Consider the following 25,916-nt stretch of genomic DNA (forward strand, 5'->3'; position numbering starts at 1 on the left):
CGGTTAAAAAAAAAAATTTTTTTTTTTAATTATTTGAGGTGAGTTTGGATCAAAGAATCAATATACCTCAGCCTGCTTCTTGGATTGAAAGGGGATCCTAATGTACACATCAACTTTTTAAGATTTTTGCTAAATCAGAGGTTAAAATGTATATAAACAGTGCATACACAGATACTAACAAATCTTCATTACTGATTATCTGATGAAGGCATCGATTGTGGCTGCTGCCAAACCAAAGAACAACAGAACACTGTTGAATAGAGCAAACCAATTCTGAGACCTAATGGTGTGATATGAGAGCAGGGCACATGAGAACCTGCCGAGGCATGTCACAAGGCAACGTTAAGTTACTCAAGTGGGAAAAATGTGCTTTTCACTTTTCTTTGGAGCCCCTGACACACACTGCAGCAGAGTAACGGCATCCCTTCCGTGGATATTGAAACAGATGCTTACTGAGGCTCTTCTGTAAATATAATAGTTAAATCTCACACATCAATAAAAGAAGGACAAAGTACTTCAAACACCTAAGACTGACAATCAAGTTAGAGGACATAACCCTCTCATGGAAGCAGAGAAAGGAGAGGCTACAAGGCATGCATGCTCTCACTCCAGCTCTGGCCAAAGAGTCAATTCTGTGCACAGTTAAAATTAAATTTATCAGGAACTTACCTAAAACTAGCATTTTCTTTGTTGAAAAGCTACTTAAATCACAGTTGATAAGAAAAGATGTAAAAACAAAACAGAAATGAATACATTTTACTTTAGATTTTAAGATGATCTTCTGTTCTGAGACTATCAGTGCTGAAGTAAACGTCAACCCAAGACCGGAGTGACACTGAGGCAGTTCAGTGCAAGCATAAGAGCCAGGGGGAGAGAAAGGGGCCAGAAATAAACACACTGAAATCCTAAGTACAGCTGTGTTTTTAGGATGAGCAAGTATTTTCTCTGTTCTCTAAAATTACTGTGATGCTACAATGCCTTTATTGGAAAATGGGAAAAATAAGCAGTGGTTTGTTAATGAGACTTCCTGGGTGCACACAGCCTATGGAGCTTCTAGCTCATGAGCACGAGGAAGAGTGTACAACCAGACTGATCATTACAGCAAAGTCTGTAACTGTGAAAAATGAGAAGAAACCTAAAAGTCTTCTTTCTTAGGAAAACAGACATATTCATTCAATGGAATCCTTCAGAGAAGTGAAAAGTATCGTCCTGGTATGATGTGTCATCCTGGATCCATTTAATAAACCAATGTTAAGCCAAAAAAGCATGATGCAAAAGGACACAAAGTAAAACTATCTTTACATAAGTTATTTAAAGCATGGAAACACTGCTGCATATTTATTCTCAGAATACAAACATAAGTAGTAAAATTAAGAGAGATACAACAATTGAATCTCAAAGGCAGAAGAGAAGTTGCCTGCAGGGGAAGAAAGGTAGTAGGAAAAAAGAAGTCCCCTCTGTCCTCTCTCCATAGCCACCTGGCTTGAGCACCAACTGTGAACACTGGGGTCTGAGCTTCGGTGTCCTTTGTGTGCTATGTGACATGTACACAGACCCACAGCTCCCTCACCTGCTCAGGAGGAAATGTGAGGACCCATGGGACTCCTTGCAATCACAGTCCCCATGTCCCTACGCCCCAGTGGCACCTGCACTGTGTACCCCGAGAGCTCATGACAATCCCACCACTCTACCATCTGCATGTCATTCAAACACCACCCCTCAGAGGGGCCTTCCTTGACCACCCTATTTGAGTAACTCCGATGTCTCCCAACCTTGCTAATTTAATGAGTGGAAACATACTCATTCATTGGTGGTCTGCTTTTGTTCTACAAATGCAGTTACTTTCACTGCTCAGACCCTTGCTACTCTAAAGTCTACATGGATGGGAGGAGAGGCTGGCTCAACCAACTCGGTCAGCATCATTTCTGTCCCCTCTGCTGGTCACCCCTGGTGCATCTGAGAATACCGGCTCTGTGAGGCAGCAGAGCTGCACAACCAGAAGAGAGAAACTCAAGAGCACGCTGCTCAGGTTTCCAGTTCTGAAGGGAGTGCTTAGGTGGGGAACATGAGCACGGCACTGCTCTTTCACTATGTTTTCTTGGCTGGATTATGCTGGTAATCTGCCCAAAAGGGAGCAAACAAAAGGAAGCAGTACATTTTTCTAGGTGACAGGAAGAAAGAAGGCACACATTTTGTCTGTATGAACTGAAAATTAATGAAAATTATTGGCAAACAGCATAAACCATCAAAATAGTATTATGTTTGAAATGGAAATATTTGATGCTACATATCATTTGCCTTTCAAAAAACTTTTATACACTGAGCTGTCAACCAGAAATTGTCTGGATTTCACTGAGATACTTCAGCCAAAAGGTAAGAACTGCCCATCTGTCAGGATGCCAAGAGGTCGCTGAGCAGACCACATCAGCATTCCTGACAGTGCCACAGGCACCGGGGGAAACCAGGCTGGAGAGACAGAAATGGTATCATAGGACATGTACACAATGCCCCAGAGAAACCACCAACAAAGGCACCAGTGGCCTTTGTAGCCAAGACTTGCAGGCAGTGTGCTGCCCTGACACTCCTGCAGGGCTGCAAAGTATTTAAGTGACAGAGGTCTGTAAAATTTTTTAACCAAAGTTCAATAACACATAACAACATCATGTTTCTTAAAATCTCATCAGTTATCTTTCAAACATCCCCACTCTTAAAACTATATTCTAAATAGTTAATAATTTATCTTAATTATAAAAATCTTTTCTTTTACCAGAGGAGCCCAGTAGGTGTAGAGATAGCCTATTTTCAATGCTGGTACAAACTGTGAGCAGGATACTACCAGAAAATAGAGATTCAGGAAAAACTTGAATTGTTCATATAAAACCTAAAAAGGAAAAGAAAAAATTAACACAATCTCTCCAAGGAAAACCTTTAATACTTCAATTAAATAATTAAATCAGCACAATATCTAACTACATTTCCATCTAAAGGAATATACCCTGAGTTACAGTAAATTTAGTAATTTTGACACTAGCTTTCCAATAACAAAATCACATATAAAGAAAGGTCAGGTTACCCCAAAATTATACTTAAATTGAAAAAAAGACAATTAGAACTTTCAACTATGTTGAAACTATCCTCTAAAAGCTTTGATTTTCTGGGCAGCCCCGGTGGCGCAGCAGTTTAGCGCCGCCTGCAGCCTGGGGTGTGATCCTGGAGACCCGGGATAGAGTCCCACATCAGGCTCCCTGCATGGAGCCTGCTTCTCCCTCTGCCTATGTCTCTGCCTCTCTCTGTGTCTCTCATGAATAAATAAAATATTTGAGGAAAAAAAAGTCATTATATGTATATGAAAGCAAATAAGATAACAAAGCCTTCCCAATATTAGTTAAGTCAATAAATATGTATTTATATACATACAACCGTGTATCTTGATAACTCAGAAAATCTTACAATGGAAAAGTCATGTTAACCTTATATTTTTGAAATGTAAAAAATAAAGTATGATAGCCATGTTTCTGAACACAAACATCTAGGTAGCTTTACAAAAATGAGTGAACAAGCAAAATGTACACAATATGACATCACAAAAACTGCCTTAATCTCCTCCATTTACTTCTCTCGAAGTATACGAAATGATAACATATAACAAGTACATGAATTGCTGACCAATTCAGGAAGACGGTGACCTATATACTCTTTATAGTCTCTTGGCAGTTGATCTGCAACAAAATTTTCAAGTACAAAATAAGTATCATTCACTGAAATTTTAGGAATGGAAATCCTGCAACTATGCTTGTTTTTTTTAATTCAAACAGAGTTACCTTTAAGGAAGACTACCCAAGATCCAATATATTAATAGTCTTCTATTTCCATATTCTCAAATTATTAAATTTAAATTGAAAATCAAAATGGAAAAAAAAATCAAAATGGAACAAAACCCATGTTTATAGATGAGAATAATTCAAATACCACTATAATTGCAATTAAACTTACAACCTTGCAACTTCCAAATCAGAATCTCCTTGGATGCCACTTTATATGCAACTTGGAAGGTATGGGAAATTTTAACTAGAACAGAGCAATGGGTTAATAAGTACCTATTGTTGACTAAGAGTCTGGAACCACAGTTTTTATATAATGAAGTTTTCTACATCATCATACAGTTGCCTGTGCAACTCAAAAATCAGCTACATTGGTAACACATTTATATTCATAATCATATTCAATTGCTGTCTAAAAATGTTTTGAGTCATTTCATAAATTAATCTCAGCAGGAGAGAAAGCTCTTTTTCCTCAGTCATTTCTTTAAAATCTCAGTTAGCATAAATTATATCTATTAGCAATTCAAAAATTGCCATTTGTGCTAAAAATGGCATAGACTTCCTACTGTGCAATTACCAAATGTTTCTAAAATACTACGTTTTAGATGAAAAGCCTAATTTAAGAGACAATCTAAGAAAAAAAATTCACACGGTAATAGTTGTAAGCCACATCAACAGGTATTTTCAGAACACAGCCCATCCTGGCAGGCTACAAGAACTTGCTCTGGTCAGAGTGAGGCAGCTGTGTGTGCTTTTAGCCACCATAATCAATACGATATTATCAATATGATATTGTCTACTGAATGACCTTTGTGACCTTTAGGAAAACGGACAATGCTTTACGGATCTGTGAGTACTTAAAATTTAAAGAAAACAGAAGCTTCATTCAATAAAGATGGGAATATTTATCTGTCTGAAAGACAGCTTACATTTTACTGTCCTGACAAGAGTAGTCTTTTAACGATGGAGTCAATAGTTTTGTGTGTCTTACTAAAGAGTAAATTAGATATCAAGCATTCGATGAATGGGGGAGGGTGGTGGAAGGCAATCAATGCCTGATATAAAATCAGCATGATTACTTAAATTAAAACATGAATAGTAAAACTTATTTCATATTACCAAAAGATTTTCTTGCAAAATAGCATTACGAGTAAATAACTAGGATGTGTCAAAATCTTTGATGCAGAAATAAAACCAGTTATCAGCTTCCTTTTGCCTTTAGAAATTGGTCTATAAAAGTAAGAAATGATGCACAAAAACCAAAAATTACTCAATTATTCTAAATATATGCAAACTCTGTTTTGTAACTTAAGCCAAGAATACACTAGTAAGGAAATATTTAAACTTAGCATATACTTAATTAAATATAACTAATGCTATAACAATATAACATGGCCTAGAATTTATAATATGAAGTAGAAAACATTATCTATAAATGCTTATAAATATTTTGTTACTGAGTCATGTTTGTATAAAAAAATTATTTTACTTTCATCATGAAGTTCCTTACAGGCTTTAAACTTAACATTCCATTTCACCTCCAACCAAAATTTATGACCTATTTTCTGATAATTTAACTTATTTCTACAATAATATAAACATGTCTATTTAGGACTGATATCAAACTATAGATTTTCTTACACTGAACTCTATGATGTACCCATTCAAAGTGTGCATGAATGATTTAAGAACTATTTGAAACATTAATGGTTCAAAAGCAAAAGGACACTGATTTGGGTATGATACAATTAACAGGGAAAAATATTTAAAAAACAACAACAGTGAAAAAAAAAGAAGCTAGTAACCCCTGATATGAAACCTATTCTTAGGAAATGTAATAATCTTACCCCAGGTATAAAGGTAAACACATTATATTTTTGGTTTTTTATAGAATTTCTGGGATGCTTTTCTTCACACTTTTCAGGATATCCAAGCCATACTGTGCGAGCTTTCAGTTCTCTCTTTCTTTGACAAATATTTACCAGCCAATCACAGCAACTGCATGAAATAAAAGATACATATTATGCATGATTCTTTTTAAGTTTTAAAATTAATTCTACATATTTAGAGCCAATACTAATTGCTCCTTTATTTACCAGACACTGATAGTATATCTAATGCTAACCTGTAGGGCTTGTCTTAAAATAGGTTGTGCTGATCTAAATTTGACATAAAACACTAAAAGAGACTTGTATCAGTGTGTAATGACCTCTAAAACCTCAGGGAAATGATTTTCCCTGTTTAGACCCTCTTACTAACAAAATAAAACTATTAACATTCTGAAGCAGTCAATGCTCTACTATGAGGAGAAAAGGATAACCATGTGGTTGGCAATTCTCAATATACCATTCAGAGATCCAATGATAAAGATTCTCAGACATCATCTCATCATTGTCTTTGAGGTAATCACTGTTTTCCTCTCTTAAAGATAATTTTAGTAACATTAATATAAAATTAAGAATTGTGGCTCAATTCAATATTTAGAAAGGATACTAATGTTTAATGGGATACTCTAATGCTAATAAAAGCTTAATTACATTTTCATGTAGTTATCTTCATCTATGCAATACATGTTTTAATTCTCAATCTATACTTGCTCTAAGAGTGTCAGGGTTCCACAAGCACAAATACTCCCACTTCCTGGATATCCAAACCCTTATTTTTGAATAGAGAAAATAAATTTTCCTTAAAACACTGAAGAAAATGATGAAAAGGTATCAAAATCATCTGAACTAAGCATAAAATAATCACGAATTTAAACTTGAGCATTAACAATTTGGTTTAACTCAAATTTCCAAACTGCATAGGAAGACCTAGAATGCTTTATTATAAAGGAAGCTGTTAAACTGCGTCTTCTAGATGTAGGGCAGGCTAGAACAGCAGGCCAGCAGCAGAAGGCAGAAGCTCTGAACTTCACTCTGTGATAAGAGCAAGCTGAAAAGTTTACATGAAATCCTGCATGACAATGACAGTCTTAGAAGGTGTGATTATAAAATGAGGTTGGCATATCAGGACTTGGATCTTAAAATTACTGTGGGTGCACTAGCCCTTTACTCCAATCACACTGACATTATTTTTCAAAAATTGCCTCACTTTATAGATCACCCATGGTGGCATCCTAGGCAAGGGAGTACAGATGTGTATATAAACTGAAATCTGTCTATTTCTGCTGAATGTAAAACCACATGAACACTACAGACAACAGCTAGAATAAAAACCTCAACATTAACACCACTGTGTGTTATACCTGAAACAAATAACCCATTAAGTTCCAAAGCCCTACACTCCATAAACTCTAAACTAAATACCAAGGGCTAAAAATACATATACTCAATAGTTTATTTTTTTCTCTACAGAACTGTAGAGGAAAAAACTCCAAGACTCCTAGACTTCCAAGATGCAACTAAATTATTTGCAACACTTTGCTACTAATAACTATCAACAAACAAAAGTGTTATTACTAATTATTTCCTTATGGAAACCCAGAAGCAAGTCATAAGCCATAATCAAATCACACGCTGTCTCACAAAATTAAATGAATACAAGGCTTAAAGTTTTACAAGCCTGGAGCTCCACCAGAACTGCTACGGGATGATGCAGACAGAAAACAGGACCAGAAAGGAGAGATGAGTGACTTAAATGTCAAGAGTAGAGGACATAAACACCAAAAATTAAAAAAGGAAAAAAATCTGTAACCCAAGAAGTATACATAAGCCCTACTGAGTTGCAGAGCTAAGCAGGAAAATAAAATTATGGGCAATTTTTGAATAAGATACACTGGTTAACACTGATACTGAGAGGGAGAACCTAGGAGAGGTCCTTGGGAAAAAAAGAACCAGGAGCCGCAGCTAACTAACACTTCCATTCAGGCAGAACATTTTCTAAACAAGTGATCACTCAGGGGACACTGCCCATTTATAGATAAGCCTCCTGACACTGTCAGGTCAAAGTGACACTAAACCCAATATGACACAAAGTATATTTTTTATTAAAACATCATAGGATTAGTTTTTCACAAATGCCTCTATTATCAAAGTAATACTCTAATATTCGAGTATCTTTATATACCAAGATCCTGTCTCATAAAGCTTTAACTAGTCATAATTATGTAATAGCTACCAAAATTTAGAGAGCCTTCTTCCAAAAACAACCAAATCTAGATACTTATGATATCTGACAGGTACCCATGGTTACCAAGAGCAGCACAGACTACCATCATCTTAAAAGATTAGCATCTCCCCATGTTTCTGCACTGCAAATGTGCTGCAGATTCCCTGAAAATGTAGAGACCATTAAGGACAGGAATAATCCCAGAATATGACATCCACCTCAACCCACCCATCCACCCCACAGTTCCTATGAAAATATCCTCAGTGGCTCCACTTCCTAAGGATAAAACGGCTTTTGGTAAGAAGTGAAATGTACGTCTCTTGAGAAAGATACCACCACTCAGAGAACTAGCATGTCGACATGCATCACAATAACTCACAGGAAGGACATTCAAAGTTTTGGAGGACAGATTATGGAAAATTTTTTTCAATGTGTCAGAGCTGGACTTTTTACCAAATAATAAAGATGAGAAAGTAGTTCCTAAGCTATGAAGAAATAAAAGCCTACTCAGTTGCTGAAATTAAGAATAATTTTAAAATAAGCCTCACTAGTCATGGAGTCTACAAACAGATATATACTGAAATATTTACAACTCAATATTAGTTGCAACCTACCCGAAATATTTACAACTCATTATTATTTACTACCTACCTTTATTACAATATTCACCAACATTTCCTCCTGTAATTAAACCAAGTAATCTTACGTATCTTCTACTCGTCAATCCAAAATCTAGTATTAGTGACATTGAATTTTATAATGCCTAACATTTAGGGAATAAAAAACAAGCAAATACTCAAAAATGAAAATTTATAAGAAATTAAGAAAATATAACCAATCTAAGTTGCTAGATGTACAATTTCATTGTGTAAGGTGCAGTTTTTAATTTAAGCAATAATTTTTCAGTAAGGCAAATATCACTGAACAAGAAGAACATGACAATATCTTGGATCATTTCTCATTCCCCATGGCAAAAAAAGACACACATTAGGCCGTACAGACTGATTAGAATCTGCCAATATGGTTGATAGCTTTTTCTACATTATCACCATTTATCGAGATAGACTTTATATATCTATTATACTTGATTGTTTTGTGTTTTTGCTAACATCTCCATTTGCAAATATATTCTTAACACTTTCCTTTAAAAAAAAGTAATATATTACAAATAAAATCCGAAATTTGGCTATGTTCCATTTGGTAAAAACAAAGTCCTGTAAAAGACCAAAAATAGGCTGGTCCGAAGGTAGTGAGTTATCTCAATTGAAAAAAAAAAAAAAAGACCAAAAATAATTAATTCAATGAGGGTGCCTGGCTAGCTCAGTTGGAAGAGTGTGTGACTCTTTGATCTCAGGGTTGTGACTTCAAACCCCAGGTTGGGTGTAGACATTACTTAAATATCTAAAACTTAAAAAATTAATTCAACAATGTATTCAAAACTATGAGGAGACTCGTAACAATAACATCCGTAATTCTTGGCAACTATTTGGGAGCAGAGATAAGTACCACTTCTGTAACACACGAGGTCCTTTCAGAGTCCACACCATTAACAAGAAACTGTCCATGTCATCACAGTCTGTGCCTGTCAGTACCCACTCTCCCTTGCTCCACACCCTCAGCAATCTCTGACAGCTCCTCTATTACTCGGTGAGTCTCCATGCACACAAGATACTCCTCAATTCCAATGAGATCCTTGCGTCAGGTTCCCCTTAGGATCCAGAGACCAGGCCGTTATCCACTTGAAGACACCACCAGGACTGGTCTAATTTGGAACACACCTCTTCACCCTAGCAGTTTTCCCAGTTCACAGAGCAAAGAGTAACGGCTTTAGTTTGTCAAATCAGACCTTGGTTCAGTTTCTGGCTTGTCGCTAAACCAATTTAAGAGGGACTCTCCTAGTTCTTGGCTGGAAGTAGTGGAGAATGATGTCCAGCTCCTGAAGAAGGTGCATACCATGGAGAAAGAGCACCCCAGTACCAATCGTGCTCCTCTGTGCACTGGGCACCAACAGGGAACACACCTGTGAACTGCACACCACAGCCATGAATTGGAACAGTGGCTCCACCCAGAATCCTCTGCTTCAGCTCTCTCCTCAGTTCACAACCCTGGCCACCCCCCCACCCCAGATCCCCCCAGCCACACTTCCACTGCCAAGTCTGTGAGACTTCAGGCGCTCTCACTGATAGACAGTCATAACATTATGCTGGAGTCAATACAAATGCATGACTATTGATTTTCCTTTGTTGGTTATTGATCTACCAAAGCATGACCAATTTTCCCATGTTTTCAGTCCTCATCTGAATCCCAGTCACCTTCTCACTCAAATAACCCCATGTTCGCAATTAAGGATAAGTTATCTTCACCACTACTTCACTCTTCCACACCTACCCTTCCCTCTGCCTAAAAGGATGGATAAAAGTTTTCCTTCTCAAAATCATCTTTCTCCTCAAGCTGCCCCTTTCCTTTATTTTTCAAAACCTAGGCCACTTGTCCCCTGACATTTTCAGAAACATCACCCTTCCACGTGGCTCCCATTATCACAATGACAGGACTCTAAAACCTACATCTCCAAATCCTGCTTCTGAACCTGACAGAATTGTTTATATTACACAACCCAAGTTGGATTTTAATTAAGAAAATTATCAACAGTTTTAGATGAGCAATCTATAACAACAAACAAACCCCACAGCTCACATCATACTTAATGGTGAAATACTAAAAGCTTTCTCCCTAACACTGAGAACAAGAAGCAAGAAGGTATACTCGCCACTGCTATTCAACATAATGTGTTCCAGACAGACCCATAAGGCAAAAAATGAAAATAAAAGGCATATAGGTTGTAAAAGGAAGAAATAAAACTGTCCCTGTTTGCAGATGACATGACTCTCCACGTAGAAAATTACATGGAATCTACAAGAGCACTCTTAGCATTACAGTAAGTTTAGCAAGGTTGTAGGATAAAAGACAAACCATACAAAATCCAACTCTAGTTCTATACACTAGCAATGAACAAAATGTGGAAACCAAATTTAAAATGCCAGTTACAAACAACAAGAAAAAAAAAGGAAAAAAAAAAGAAAGGAAATACTTAGGAATAAATCTAACATGTATGTACAAGACCTGTGTGCTGAAAACTACAAAATACTGAAGAAAAAGATCAAAGTTCTAAATAAACAGAGAGATGTAAATTGTGATCTAGAAGATTCAACACAGTAAACATGTCAATTCCCTCAAGTTAATATACAGGTTAAACATAAGTCCTATCAAAATCTCTGAAAGGATTTTACAGATTGGGCTAGATTATTCTAAAATATCTATGGAAAGGCCATGTAACTGGAATAGCTACGAGAATCTTGAAAAAAAGAATAAAATACAAGGAATCAACCTACACCATTTTAAGACTTAGATAAAGGAACAGTTCTCCAAACTGGGTAGCACCAACAGGGCAGACAAAAAGACAATAAAGATAACATAACAGAGTAGATAGCCCCCACTCAGGTACAGCCAACTGATCGGTGACACAGGTACAAAAGCAATTCGGCAAAAAAAGGATGGTCTTTTCAACAAATGGTGTGTAGCATTTGGATATATATAGGCAAAATATAAATCTCAACTGAAACTTCCCACCTTGGACAAAAATCACTCAAAAAGGATCTAAATGTAAAACTATAAAACTTATAGAAGAAAATCTTTGAGATACAGGACTGAGATACAGTGAAAAGTTCTCCGACGTGACACCAAAAATGCAATGCTCAATGGCAAAAACAGAGACCAACAAACAACTGTACTTCATCAAAATTAAAGTCTTTTGGGTCTGTGGAAAAATTCTTTCAGGGGATGAAAAAACAAGCTACAGAATGGAAGAAAATATTTACAAACTACCTACCTAACAGAAGACTCACAGATATAATATATAAAGAACTCTTAAAACTCACAAGAAAAAAAAAACAAAACAAAAAAAAAAACAAAAAGACAATGGAACAGACCTAAAGAAACACTTACTGAAGAAGACATGCCAATGACAGGAGAGTCAGCCTCACTAGTCCTTTAGAAAATGGAAATAAACTGAGGCCACAATGAGCCATCACTACACACATATTCCAACAGCTAAGATAAAAAAACAGTGACAACAAAGGTTGACAAGGAGATACTCAATCTCTCCTACACTGCTGGATGAAATGTGAAATTGTACAGCCACTCTGGGAAACAGTTCAGTACTTCAACAAAACTAAACATATACTTACTATGTAACCCAGCAACTGCCTCCTGCACATTTATCCCAAAGAAATGAAAACTTATGTCCACACACACACAAAAAACCCATACATGATAGTTCAGAGCAGCTTTTTTCATACATCCAAAACTTGAAACAATCTAAATGTCATACAATAGGTTAATGGTTAAACAAACATTCATCCATGTTTGGATGGATGCCAGTCAGCAATAAAAAGGAACAAACTACTGATACACACAACTATTTGGGTGGATCTCAAGGGCACTGTGTTGGCTAAAATAGGCCAATCTCCAAAAATCGGTAATTGAGTGTTTTACTTGACATTCTCAAAATTAAAATTATAGAAATAGAAAATGTAATTAGTAGTTGCCAGAGCCCAGGGCCTGGTGCAGGAGAGAGAAAATGACTACAGAAGCCAGGAGACATGTGCAGTGATGGGACAGTTCTAGTTCTACATCTTTACTGCTGTAGGGGTTACACAAACCTACACATGTTGTAAAATGCAGTCAACTATAGACAGTTTATATGAGTGTCAACTTCCTGGTTTGACACTATACCATAGTTATTTAAGATACAACCACTGGGGGGGTACTAGGTGAAGGGGTAAGTAGGACCCCTCTATGATAACTCTGCAATTTCCTGTGAAACTATAGTTATTTCAAAAGAAAAGGTTTTTGTTGTTGTTGTTTTTAAGATTTTAATTATTTGTTTGAGAGAGGGAGAAAGAGAAGACAAGTAGAGGGGAGGGGCAGACGGAGAAGCAGACTCCCTGCTGAGCAGGGAGCCTGAAATGGGGTGGAGGGGACACCACCTGATCCCAGGACCCCAAGACCATGACCTGAGCTGAAGGCAGATAGATGCTTAATCCACTGAGCCACCAGGCAACTCAGAAAAGCTGTTTTTCTTTTTGTAATGCAACAAAGTAAAAGAATGAAAATTATATACTATGCAAACAGTAATCAAAGAAAGCTGGTATCAAGAAAGAGAGGGACAAATCAAGAAACAGTCTTAATAATAGAGAAAACACTGATGGTCACCAGGGGATGTGGATAGGGGGATAGGTGAAACACATCAAGGGAATGAACAAGGATGATCACAGGGTGATGTGCAGAACTGATAAATCACTATAATATATACCTGAAGCTAATATAACACCATATGTTAACTAACTGGAATGAAAATAAAAAAATAAAAATAAAGAAAGTGGGTATCACTTCATTGAAGTTAGACACTATGAGCCTGCATAGAAGAAATATTACCAGAGAAAAAGATCAGTCCAAGAATAAGTTAGTACCCCTACACTTGCATTACCTAGTAACATACTCTAAAATACATAAAGCAAAACTGACAAATTAAAAGCAGTAGAGGGGATCCCTGGGTGGCTCAGTGGTTTAGCGCCTGCCTTCGGCCCAGGGTGTGATCCTGGAATCCCGGGATCGAGTCCCACGTCGGGCTCCCTGCATGGAGCCTGCTTCTCCCTCTGCCTGTGTCTCTGCTTCTCTCTATATATATCTCTCATGAATAAATAAAATCTTTAAAAAAATAAAAAATTAAAAAAATTAAAAGCAGTAGACACATCTTCAATGATATTGAGAAACTCAGAGAAGTTTCTCTGATAAGCAAACTTTGACTATGAATACAGAAAATTCAAACAAGACTATTAACAAATATAACTCACTAACATACAGAGCAACACAGTCAACAAAAAAGTACAAATTAGGGACACCTGGATAGCTCAGTGGTTGAGCATGTGCCTTCAGCTCAGGACGTGATCCCAGGTCCTGGGATCAAGTCCTGCATCGGGCTTCCTGCATGGAGCCTGCTTCTCCCTCTGCCTGTGTCTCTGCCTCTGTGTCTTTCAAGAATAAATAAATAAAATCTTTAGGGGAAAAAAAAGTACAAATTATTTTCAAATACACGAAGAAAATTGACTAACACTGCCCATATATAATGAATCATAAAGCAAGTCTCAACACATTACAAAGACTGAAAGAAAAAACTAGTAAGTATGTTCTCAGGCCAGAATGGAATTAAGATGACAGTTAATCATGTGGTTCGTGGATGGCTCAGTCAGTGAAGTGTCTGCCTGCAGGTCAGGTCAGGATCCCAGAGTTCTAGGAATGAGCCCAGCCCAGCATCTCCCTGCTCAGTGGGGAGCCTGCCTCTCCTCTCTGCCCCTGCCCCTCCTCCACTGCTCATGCTCTCTCTCTTGCTCTCTCCCTCTCTCCAATAACAAAATCTTTTTTTTTTTTGTAAAGGTAAGCCAATTACAGAGAGATAATTAGGAAAATTCCCAACTGTTTGGAACTTAAGCAGCATGGTTCTAAATTGAACATCAACTAAAGCAGAAATGACAATGTAAATCAGAACATATTTTGAACTAAATGATAATGAAAATACTGAATGTCAAAACTTACATGCATCTATTTTCTTAAAAGAAAAAGGTACAAAGCTGGTAATCTGAGACTTCATCTTAGGAAGAAGCACAAGAAGAACGGCAAGTAAAGAGGAAAACAAAAAAACGGCAAGTTAAAGCATGAGAAAAAATAAAGGGAAGACACACACACATCAGTAACACCAAGAAGCAGATACCCTAAGGACTCAGGAGTCACTCATACAGTGTCCCACAGAGAATGTTTAACCCTAACTTAACCATGAGGAGACCTCAGACAAACCAAAATTTGAAATGTTCCATAAAATACCTATTGTATAGTCCTCAAAAATGTCAGTGGAATGCAAGATAAAGACATGGCAAGTGGGGTTCCACATTAACAGAGCCAGCACAGGCAGGCCACCCACCACCACGCCAATGTGGGCAGGATCAGGGCAGAGACAGAGTAGGATGCTGACTTAAAGGAGAAGTAAAGTACCCTGTCAGAGTGAAATTTCCTAACCATGGCAACTGCCTGCTAGTCACGTAAGAAAATACCATATTCCAGGGCACCTGGGTGGCTCAGTGGTTGAGCATCTGCCTTTAGCTTAGGGCACAATCCTGGGGTCCTGGGATCGAGTCCCGCATCAGGCTCCCCGCAGAGAGCCTGCTTCTCCCTCTGCCTGTGTCTCTGCCTCTGTGTATCTCTCACAATAAAATCTTAAAAAAAAAAAAAAAAAAAAAAGGACCATCTTCCTAAGAAACAGGCCCCAAAGAACTAAGATTAAAGAGGAATGAACTTGTCAACAACCCTGTCTGAAAGGACTCTGAAAATAACAGTGAGATATAAAGAGAATGGCAAATAAATGTAGCAAAAGGTTAAATAAACATTAGTGGTCTTAGGCAAAGGGAACAGAGGAATTCTTGCAACTCTTCTGTAAGTTTGGATTTATTTCATGATAAAACTGGATTTATTTCAAGGTAAAAGTTTAAAATTTCAAAAGCAAAGACAACACTAGAAGATTGGCTCTTTGAAAAGAACCGATAACCTCCTATCAAGATTAATAGGAAAAAGGGAGAGACAAACTAACAATATCAGAAACAAAAAAATGTGACATCCCTCCAGAGCTTCATACATTTTACATTACAAAAATTTGTATTTGAAAATAGATAAATCCCTTGAAAAGCACAAAGCATCACAACTAACACACAAAAAAAACAAAATGTGCATAGCCCTGCAACCTGTAAAGAAATCCACTCTAAAATGAGTAAGTACCCACAAAGAATACTCCAGGAATATTGGCTATTTAACCTAGAAAATGTTTTTGAAAAAACCAGACCACTCATTAAAAATTAGTAACAAGTCAGCAACTTCTAAAACCTTGTTTAGCCATGAAATTCCTTCTTCACATAAAAAGCTTCCAATATACAAGAAAGATAAAAACAGACACCACCTGGAAGTTGAGAGGGGGCGATAAGCCTATAAACCCTGCTCAAGCTCACTTCCTGATTCTGCATGGCCAATCTCTTTGAGGGATTCCTCAGTCTCTGGGAGTCCAGACCCAACTGTTTATTTTATTTTTTTAAAGATTTTATTTATTCATAGAGGCACAAGAGAGAGGCAGAGACACAGGTAGAGGGAGAAGTAGGCTCCATACAGGAAGCCTGATGTGGGACTCAATCCCAGGTCTCCAGGATCACACCCCAGGGCTGCAGGAGGCGCTAAACCGCTGCGCCACTGGGGCTGCCTCAGACCCAACTGTTTAAAGACCATTACATGAGCTAAACCAGAAATCCAATCAGTTGTCAACTTCTTTTTGAAAACTTCTAAAGGGATAACGATGATAAATAAAATATCTTTCTACAATTATTAAATTCCTTTTATGGGCAAAAGGATATAAGTTCATGATTGTAAGAAAGGCACTGATCACAAATCTTGAACAGCAGAAAGACTATAAAAGCTGTGATTCAGGGGCACCTGGGTGGCTCAGTAGGTAAAGCACCTGCCTTTGGCTCAGGTCATGATCCTGGGTCCTGGGATGGAGCCTCGCATCAGGCTCCCTGCTCAGCCAGGAGTCTGCTTCTCCCTCTCCCTCTGTCCCTCCTCCCTGCTTCTGTTCTCTCTCAGTCTCTGTCGCTCAAATAAATAAATAAATAAATAAATAAATAAATAAATAAATAAATAAATAAAATCTTTTTAAGAAAAAAATCTGTAATTTATTCAACATACCCACTCAATTTATGGTGGCATCGGTTAGCTGAAATCTTGCGGGGGCCCATCCCCAGGGTTGCCGAAGTGTCCTAGACAGAGTGTGGTTCTTATATACCAGACTCTATAAAGTCGAGAGTGAGCAGATGTGATAGTTTATATCAACCACCAGTGAACTTGTTTAAAAAATGAGTTTTTTCCTAAAGATTTTATTTATTCATGAGAGACACAGAAAGAAAAAGAGAGAGAGAGAGAGCAAGAGAGAGGCACAGACACAGAGGAAGAAAGCAGGCTCCATGCAGCGAGCCTGACATGGGACTCGATCCCAGGCCTCCAGGATCACACTCTAGGCCAAAGGTGGCGCTAAAGTGCTGAGCCACCCGGGGCTGCCCTAAAATATGAACAGTTCTTATCTTTGTTTCTTTCTGGTTAAATTAACTGAAGACTCTTCTTCCAAGTGAAAGCATTCAAGTCGAACAATACACAAAGTTACGGTATTATTAAACTGCATTTTACAGGCATATCTGCCTTTTTGGATGAGAGTATGACTACAGATGGAAGAGAAGGGAGCACTGTTTACAAGTGCCAACACGGTGACCAGAATCCATTCTACCATGCAATCACTAATCTTCTTCATTTTCTAAATATTAAAATGTCTCATTAAAAAAGTGAACTTGGCTTTCCATCCCTTTCAGATTAGCACTATTTGGTTTTGTTTAACACTATTCAGGATGTCATTTCATTTAGAGTCTTCTTTAGTTCGATATAAAAATATGTTAGAAGTTGAGCTTATCAATACCTTAACTGTGTAACCTCAGAGCATAGGAGATTAAGCAGCAAGAGATAACAAACCTGGTACAGAGGAACTTCCATCCTCCACAGACAAACCACTCTAGTCCTCTTTTTCTCTGTGTGACCCTAGCTCGTGGTAACGTGTGGTAATCACTTTCATCATTCTCGAAGCCTTCTTCAGACATCATTAGTGGCATTTCATCCAAATGGGCAGACTCATCTTCCAGTTGGTACCTGGTCAGAGGTAAGAACAGAGTACTGAGGCAGGCCAAGCAGTCTTCTGTCACAAGTAAGAGTATTTATTATTTAAGACAAGAGCTGGTCCAATTCTACTAATCATACTTTGCTTTTTTCTCCAAACTAAGCTGTCTATAGAGAAGGCAAACCATTGTAAATAAGGGATGCTACTTTGCTTTACAAGAAATGTATTTAGCCAAGACAGGCAGGAAAGGAACTGGCTGCCCAAGGAAGCAGACTTGACTATGTGGGGAGCCCTCCACACAGCCACGGTCAGCTCAGTACCACCCATCCATGGTGCAGCAATATTAAAAAAAAAATCAATCTGAAATATTAGCAAAAAAATGTGTATTTCCAGATCATATCTAAATACTGTTACAGACTGATGTGATGTAAAATTTGCCCCACTTTACATTCATCAAAGTCGTGAAAATGACTTTTGAACTACATAGGTGTCTTATGTTAAAAGGTGGGAACATGATATGTTGTCAGATTTGATACATGCAGCAAGGATGCTATGTCCCCCTTACACTTACTCTGTCTCTGTTATTCCTTTTTTTTAAACTTTATATTCAATGAAATAATGTCCTCCACAACCAGCATCTTATTTAGAGTTCACTGATCCCCTTCTGATTCCAAAAACAGGGAGCCTACTATCAAGTGTCCATTTTATCTTTCCTAAATTGTGGACATATTTATCTTTTAAAAATAATAGCTTACCTTGAGAACCAAAAATTCATCAGAAAATATAATGGAAAGTCCACAAATACTATCTTATTTAATTTTACATCAAGCCTCCATGGTAGGTATTACCCTCAATTGTAAAAATAAGAGAGCAAACCTCTGTGTCCCTGAAAGATAGCAGTCACTGGAATTGAAATTTCTCCTCATACCCTCTGAAGTCCACAGACTTTAGAGAAGACAAATAAAACCAACCAAGCCCACAACTACAGCATAAATGAGTGCCAGACAATACTACAATCTACTGAAAGATAAAAGCAAACCTGAAACAAGATAAGGTCAAAGAAGATCACAAAATGCACATCGTAGTAATCAAACTACTCAAAGCAAAGATGAAAGAAAAACTCTTGGAAGCAGCCAGAGAAAAACATCTCATTAGAAGCACATCAATTCAAACTCCCATGGATGTCTCCCAGAGAGAGAGGACACGAAGGATAGGAACCCCATGTCTAAGTGCTGAAAGAGAAAAAGGCTCAACCCCGAATTCTATATCCAGCAAAAAGATCCGTCAGGAATAAAGGCAAAACAAAAACATTCTCAGATAAAAGCTAAAACTTGGAGGATTTGTCACCATCAGACCTACTACAAAAGAACATTAAAGATGTTCTGCTGTTGATACTAGCAGAAAACTTGGAATTCGGGAAATGAAGAGCAACACAAAATTGTTTAAAACGTGTACAACTATTGAAAGTGAAAGCTGTAACATGGTCTGGTGAAGTTTTCAGCACAAAGAGATGTGAACAGATATGGCAGCCATATTGTAAGAAGTGGGCAGTTCCACAGTTTACATTAAGTGTAAAATATTAACAGGGAAAAATTAGCTGTGTATACTGCAATCTTCAGAGTGGAGCTTCTCAACAGTAGTACCATTCATTTTGGGTCATAGAATTCTCTTTTGATGGAGCTGTCCTGTGCACTGAGGAATGTTCAACAGCATCCCAGACCGTTACACATTTGAGGTCAGTAGCAGCATCCCTCAATTTTGACAATAAAAATGTGTCCAGATGTTGGCAAGTATTGGCTGGAGGACAAAAATCACTGTCTACAAAAATAATAATATAAATACCTGAAGTATAATGGCATATGGTGTTAAAAGATTAGAAGTAAAAAGATTTTCCATCTTACTTACTTTTTTTCCATACAACACACACACTCTTTCAAAGGAAGAAAAGTAGCTATTACGATATGAAACAAAGAAGACATCAAAAAAAATTTTAAATGGAAGAACTGCCCAAGATAAAGGACATTATATGATAAAAGATCAAATCACACATAAGTTCTAGCAATCGTAAATTGCATAGGTGCAGACACCTATCACTAGTTTCAAAATACACGAAGTACAAAGTACAAAATATGTAAGTAAAAGGAGAAAGAAGCAAATCCACAACACTGCCTGAAGACTTGGTAAGTCTTCCGTCAGTAACTGACAGAATAAACAATATCAGAAAGGGCATAAAGACGTGAGCAACGCTGTCAACCAATGTACCCTGGCTGGCATTTACAGAGCACTCTACCCTGCACAGAACAGAACTTGATGTTCTCTCAAGTGCTCAATGAATACTCATCCCCACGGACCACATCCTGGGCCATAACACAAACTAAAACATTCAATAGAACTGAAATCAGACAAAGTATGTTCTCTCACCATTAAAGAATTTCTTTTAAAAATCAGTAACAGAGGGGATCCCTGGGTGGCGCAGCGGTTTGGCGCCTGCCTTTGGCCCGGGGCGTGATCCTGAGGACCCGGGATCGAGTCCCACGTCGGGCTCTTGGTGCATGGAGCCTGCTTCTCCCTCTGCCTGTGTCTCTGCCTCTCTCTCTCTGTGTGTGTGCCTATCATAAATGAATAAAATTAAAAATATATATATTAAAAAAAATCAGTAACAGAAAGATATCTGGAAAATCCACTACTACCTGGTGGGGAGAGGGCACAAAAGCAGTTTGGGAACAGAACAGTATGATGCTGGAGAACCATCCACAGAGTCCTCACAATTGCAAATGGAAACTTATAAACTGTAAAAGTTCTAGAGATCACCACCTTAAACTAGAACTCACCACAGGACAACCTGACGTCTGCCTGCTGGTATGATACACAATAAGAGGCAGAGCCAGCATTCTTGCTAACACATGTATATATTTGCTGTATTTACTCAATCTCCAGAGTAGTAGTTCTGAAAGTACATTCCCCAGACCATCAGCATCACCTGAGAATGGGTTAGAAATAAAAATTCTTGGACACACCCCAAAAAACGAAACTTCTGGAAGTAGTCACCAGTTGGGTGTCAGGAGCCCTAACACTCTGCCATTTACAGATTTTTTTTCAGATTTTATTTATTTGAGAGAGAGAGAGTGAGCATGAGCAGGGAGGAGGAACAGAGAGAAAAGCAGACTCCCTGCTGAGCAGGGAGCCCTGATATGGGACTCCATTCCAGGATCCTGGGATCATGACCTGAGTCGAAGGCAGACACTTGACTCAGCCACCAGGGGTCCGCACTCTGCTATTTGAGAAGCACTGCTCTGGGGCTAATTTTCACAAGACAGTAAGTGCAGGAAATAAAGAGCACTACCCAAGTCCAGGACGATCTAATCCAGACATGGGACACAGTTCAAACCACCAATCTGGACTCGAAAAATGCCACATCATTGGGAGAAAGAAAGTGACTGCAAAGATTTCTCCAAATTTAAAGAAATTAAAAAGATAAAACCAAATGAAATAGTGGAACCTTGATTAGAACTCTGATTGAAAAAAAAAAAAGGCTATAAAAGACATTTTTTAAAATGTTCCAGAAGGTCAGAGTGGTGATGGCTGTACAACCCTGAGGGTATACCAAATGCCACTGAATTGTGCACTTTAAGCTGGGGTGAATAGATACATTGTGTATTTCACAATTTGGAAAAAAAGTACAAAAGAAGTCAAGTGAATAGAGCTATAGATGCCATATGAGGTATTACCGTTAATTCTCTTGGCTGGGACAACAAGCAACGTGCCTTAAGAATCATGCTTCCCGTGGGGAAACCCTTGCCAAAGGTCCCACCTGAAAAGCACTGAAGATCTGGTAAGCACAGAGACAAGGGCAATAAGGCACAAGGTTACCAGTTGCTGAATATATGTAAGTTACAAGAACATTCTTTTGATGTTTCTGTATGTTTGAAATACCTCATAATAGCAAGTGAGGGAAACGTATCCAAGCAGAAAAAAATTTAAGACCCAAAGTGATGTCCTCTGTTGTTTCTTGAATCCACGTTTCTTTTTTCCTGCCAAGACCTGTTGTCATCTGGACACTGTCATCTGTATCTCTACTCATCATCATGATCTTCCTTCTCTAGATGGCTTGTGACTGGCCAACATTTTGAAAATGAAGGCCTTAAGAGTATGACAATGGTGAGTGCTACCCCAGATAATCAGGAATATCCAACAACAGAATTATTTCCATTCCACTTTAAACGTTATTGAACTATATCTTCTGTGGTACACAGCAAGTGCTAAATGTATATAAAAATATATACAATATACAGTATGTAACAGGCTTTCTTTTTTTTTTAATTTTTTTTTTTTAATTTATGATAGTCACACACACACAGAGAGAGAGAGAGAGGCAGAGACACAGGCAGAGGGAGAAGCAGGCTCCATGCACCGGGAGCCCGACGTGGGATTTGATCCTGGGTCTCCAGGATCGCGCCCTGGGCCAAAGGCAGGCGCCAAACCGCTGCGCCACCCAGGGATCCCTGTAACAGGCTTTCTATTTTTTAGTAGTCCTTTGGGGAAACTGCAGATATGGGTGTTCACACGCCTGCGCATGTGTGAGGGCATATGCATGTGCAGGCAGGCAGTGATGGTGCCAGGCATTACTTTGCCTACTAGGAGGAGTCTGTGAAAAGGTCGAAGGCAAGATTCAAGAAACCTTTACCTTCTTAAACCAGGAGCCTAGGTGTCAAGAATCCAAACACAAGTGTAATTCAATGATGGGAAAAATTTCCTTGAACAATAAAGGCAAGGCTGACTTGCTACCTAAGCTTCTTTTAACATCTTTTTAACATGTGGTAACTCAAAAATAATCCAGCAAGTGGATGACTAAGTTACAGGTTACTGAATTATCCCCTACTGTTGGATAGAGAGGACGACCTTTATAACTTCCCACTAAATAATGTTTCAGTGGAAATATCTGTACACAGAACTTTCTCCATATTTTTACATGAATTCTTTCAAAGATTCTCAGTGCTGTAATTGTTCTATAAAGTCATAAGCTCTAAAACACTTGAAATAGTGCTAACTGCAAATGTAAACTCCCACCACTATGAGTGCTATGAATAACACCCAGCAGTTTTACCCTACCCTCACCAGATGGGAGCTAAACACATGCAACCCTTCACTTAAGTAAGGGGAGCAGAGTGGCATCTTACCGTCCCTGGCACTGATTCACAAGGGGTCTTACGCTACTGCTTACAAACTATGGCTGAGGCTGCTCCCCATGCTAGAGAGAAAGTTCAGTTTAGCTGGACATACCTGGGGCATGTGCCCTGTGGCAGCCCTGGAACTAGTACACTCTTCCAGGCTCACACTCAGCAGCCTCCTTACAGGTAAGATTTCACTGGCCAGGAACTCAAGGTGCCTCTTCAGCAAACGTCACCAGGACTATGACTGCTTTCGTTAGTGATGTGCTCACAAAAAAAAGATAGGTTCCCAGTGTCCGTTCTAATGTATTTTTGCCCATAAACCCTGTTATTTTCAGTGAGTATTTCTACCACATACAAGGTTTTGCAGGGATGTATATACCACATGACAACAGAAATGGTGCTATTTTTTTTTTCAGAAATGGTGCTATCTTTATACAAGAGAGTCCATCTCTTCCACATTGATTTGTAATACGAGCAAACAGGACTGTAAGCTACAACCACATGGAAGCGGACTCTCTGCCAGGGCCTACAGAAGCAGAAGCAGCATGTTGATAACCTGATTTCAGCCCTGTGAGACCATACAGTTCTGAACTACAGAACTGGAAAATAATAAATTTCTTTTAAGCCATACATTATGATAATTTTACAACACCAACAGGACATTAATACAATTGCATAGCAACTAATGACATGATTTTGTTTTCTTTGTATTATGAGTCAATTCGACAACTCTGCTTCCTGCTACCCAGGTCTCATCTTTCCTCCCTTACGTGAGACAGCTCTCAGCTAAGACTGGATGCTAAGTAGATAGACACTGGTGCTCTACTCACAGAGGATATAACTGTGCTCACAGCCACACTGGGGCTCTCCCAGGCACTCCAGCGCTTCAGCGCAGTGACAGGCACTGAGAGAAACTGACACTCAGCACATGACAAATACGGGGACTACTTGCCCTTACACGGTAGAGAATCAGCCTAAGTAGATGGAAGTGGATCCTCAGCAACCACTAACCACCAAAACAATTCTCCTCCTCCTAAGATAATTCAATAGATAAAACAAAAACCACAAGATCTCTGTAAAGACCAAGGAAGACCACCTCTCAAAATCATTACATGAACAAAGGCTCTGCAGCCATCTGGCTGAGTTGGGTACCTACACTCAGTCCACTAGATGCTGAGCACCAACGCCTGCCTACACTGAAAGCATGACGGTCAGCAACAGATGCAGTCTTTAACTCACGGGGCTTGGACTCATTCATCAGGAAATCTAAAATGGCAGCAGTGGCAACTGGCGAGACAGTTACCTAGCCCTGGGAGGGTGCCGACTGAGCCCCAGGCTGCAGGGCCGCATCCAAGTGAAGGGACAGGGTGTGCGTGGAATGGGTGCGGCACACAGGAAGGTAGGAGGGCACGGCTAAGGAAGGACTGCTAGCCACCCAAGCTAAGCCACAACCGTCCCTGGGAATTCTGAAACTAGAGTTGGGACACAGCAGGTAGCCTGCTTCAAGATAACTACAGCTATTAACTCCTGTAAGAAGAGTTACTGGCGGGACACCCGGGTGGCTCAGTGACTGAGCATCTGCCTTTGGCTAGGGGCGTGATCCTGGAGTCCTGGGATCGAGTCCCACATCGGGCTTCCTGCATGGGGTCTGCTTCTCCCTCTGCCTATGTCTCTGCCTCCCTCTCTCTGGGTCTGTCATGAATAAATAAAATCTTAAAAAAAAAAAAAAGAAGAAGAAGAGCTACTGGAGGTCTACACCATTACACAGACCACAGAGCTCAAAACAGGACTCTTCTGGAAGAGAAGACAGAGACAGATGCATATGTAAAAGGATAAGAAAACATTTCCTATAAAGATGGAAGCTTACATACATGATCTACCTTCAATACCAAAAACACTGCTTTAAAAAAAAAGATTTTTTATTTATGAGAGACAGAGAGAGAGAGAGAGAGAGAGAGAGGCAGAGACACAGGCAGAGGGAGAAGAAGGCTCCATGCAGGGAGCCCGACGTGGGACTCGATCCCAGGTCTCCAGGATCATGCCCTGAGCTGAAGGCAGGTGCTAAACTGCTGAACCACCCAGGCTGCCCTACTTTTTTTTTTTTTTTTAAGCTGAAACCTACATGGGATCCCTGGGTGGCTCAGGATCCCATGTCTCTCTGTCTCATGAATAAATACATAAAATCTTTAAAAAGATAAATAAAGCTGAAACCTACAGAACAGAAAACAAGAGATGATAACGAAATGTAGAGAGCTAGAAAGGAGACGGATGGATGGTAAATAAGCAGGTCCAAGAAAGGAGACATGTCCGCACAGCAGTGGGGAAGCGGAACCTCGGGACCCTGCAGGGGCCAGCTGGTATCACAAGGGCGTCTCTGAAGTGGGCGTGGAGGGAGGAAGAGTAGGAAGAAACATCTAGATTCTGGGTTGACCCCTCCCTGCTACAGATCACAGGACATGTATCCCCTGGGGGAGAGAGAGCAGGAGAGAAAGAAAGCAGAGGGCGAGGCCAAGGGAAGGACAGTGAATGTGCAAGCCTGCACGGCCTCCCTTCCCTGCCTCCCAGATAGGAATTCAGTGTTGAGAGAAGGAAGGTCAGAAGCCAGAGGCCAGAGTTTCTGAAACAGTCAGGCATGAATCTAAGCACTTCATAAACATTCTTTTAATTCTGTTTTATTTTAGACAATTAACAAAGAAAGTTTTTTTCTGTTTTTAAGATTTTATTTATTTATTCATGACGGGGGGGGGGGGGGGGACAGACACAGGCAGAGGGAGAAGAAGGCTCCATGCAGGGAGCCTGACTTGGGACTCAATCCAAGGTCTCCAGGATCACACACCCTGGGCTGAAGGCAGCGCTAAACCACTGAGTCACCTGGGCTGGCCGGAAAGTTTTACTATAAAAAAGAAAAATAGCTTTAGATGCCCAAGACAAATGTGGTCCATCTTTATAATGTGACATCAATCAGCTTTAAAAAAAGAAGGAAATGTGATGTGTGCTACAGCTCGA

General features: G+C 39.1%; 1 protein-coding gene across 5 annotated transcripts in view; it reads right to left on the bottom strand.

Moving 5' to 3' along the window:
* LOC129514446 (probable phospholipid-transporting ATPase IIB) overlaps nucleotides 1-25,916 on the bottom strand; it is a 242,290-nt gene that overhangs the window by 202,185 nt on the left and 14,189 nt on the right. For 4 of the 5 annotated variants that reach the window (XM_055333018.1, XM_055333020.1, XM_055333016.1 and 1 more), the window contains exons 2-4: nucleotides 17,598-17,771; nucleotides 5,669-5,819; nucleotides 2,768-2,881 (exon numbers count right to left, since the gene is read on the bottom strand). In XM_055333018.1, coding sequence (XP_055188993.1) covers nucleotides 2,768-2,881; nucleotides 5,669-5,819; nucleotides 17,598-17,771 — 439 coding nt within the window. Of the gene's footprint in view, nucleotides 1-2,767; nucleotides 2,882-5,668; nucleotides 5,820-17,597; nucleotides 17,772-20,160; nucleotides 20,226-25,916 lie in introns of those variants that run through there. The other variant, XM_055333019.1, reaches the window with a different exon arrangement.

Source organism: Nyctereutes procyonoides, unplaced genomic scaffold (assembly GCF_905146905.1).
Source record: "Nyctereutes procyonoides isolate TBG_1078 unplaced genomic scaffold, NYPRO_anot_genome, whole genome shotgun sequence".
Classification (NCBI taxonomy): Eukaryota; Metazoa; Chordata; class Mammalia; order Carnivora; family Canidae; genus Nyctereutes; species Nyctereutes procyonoides.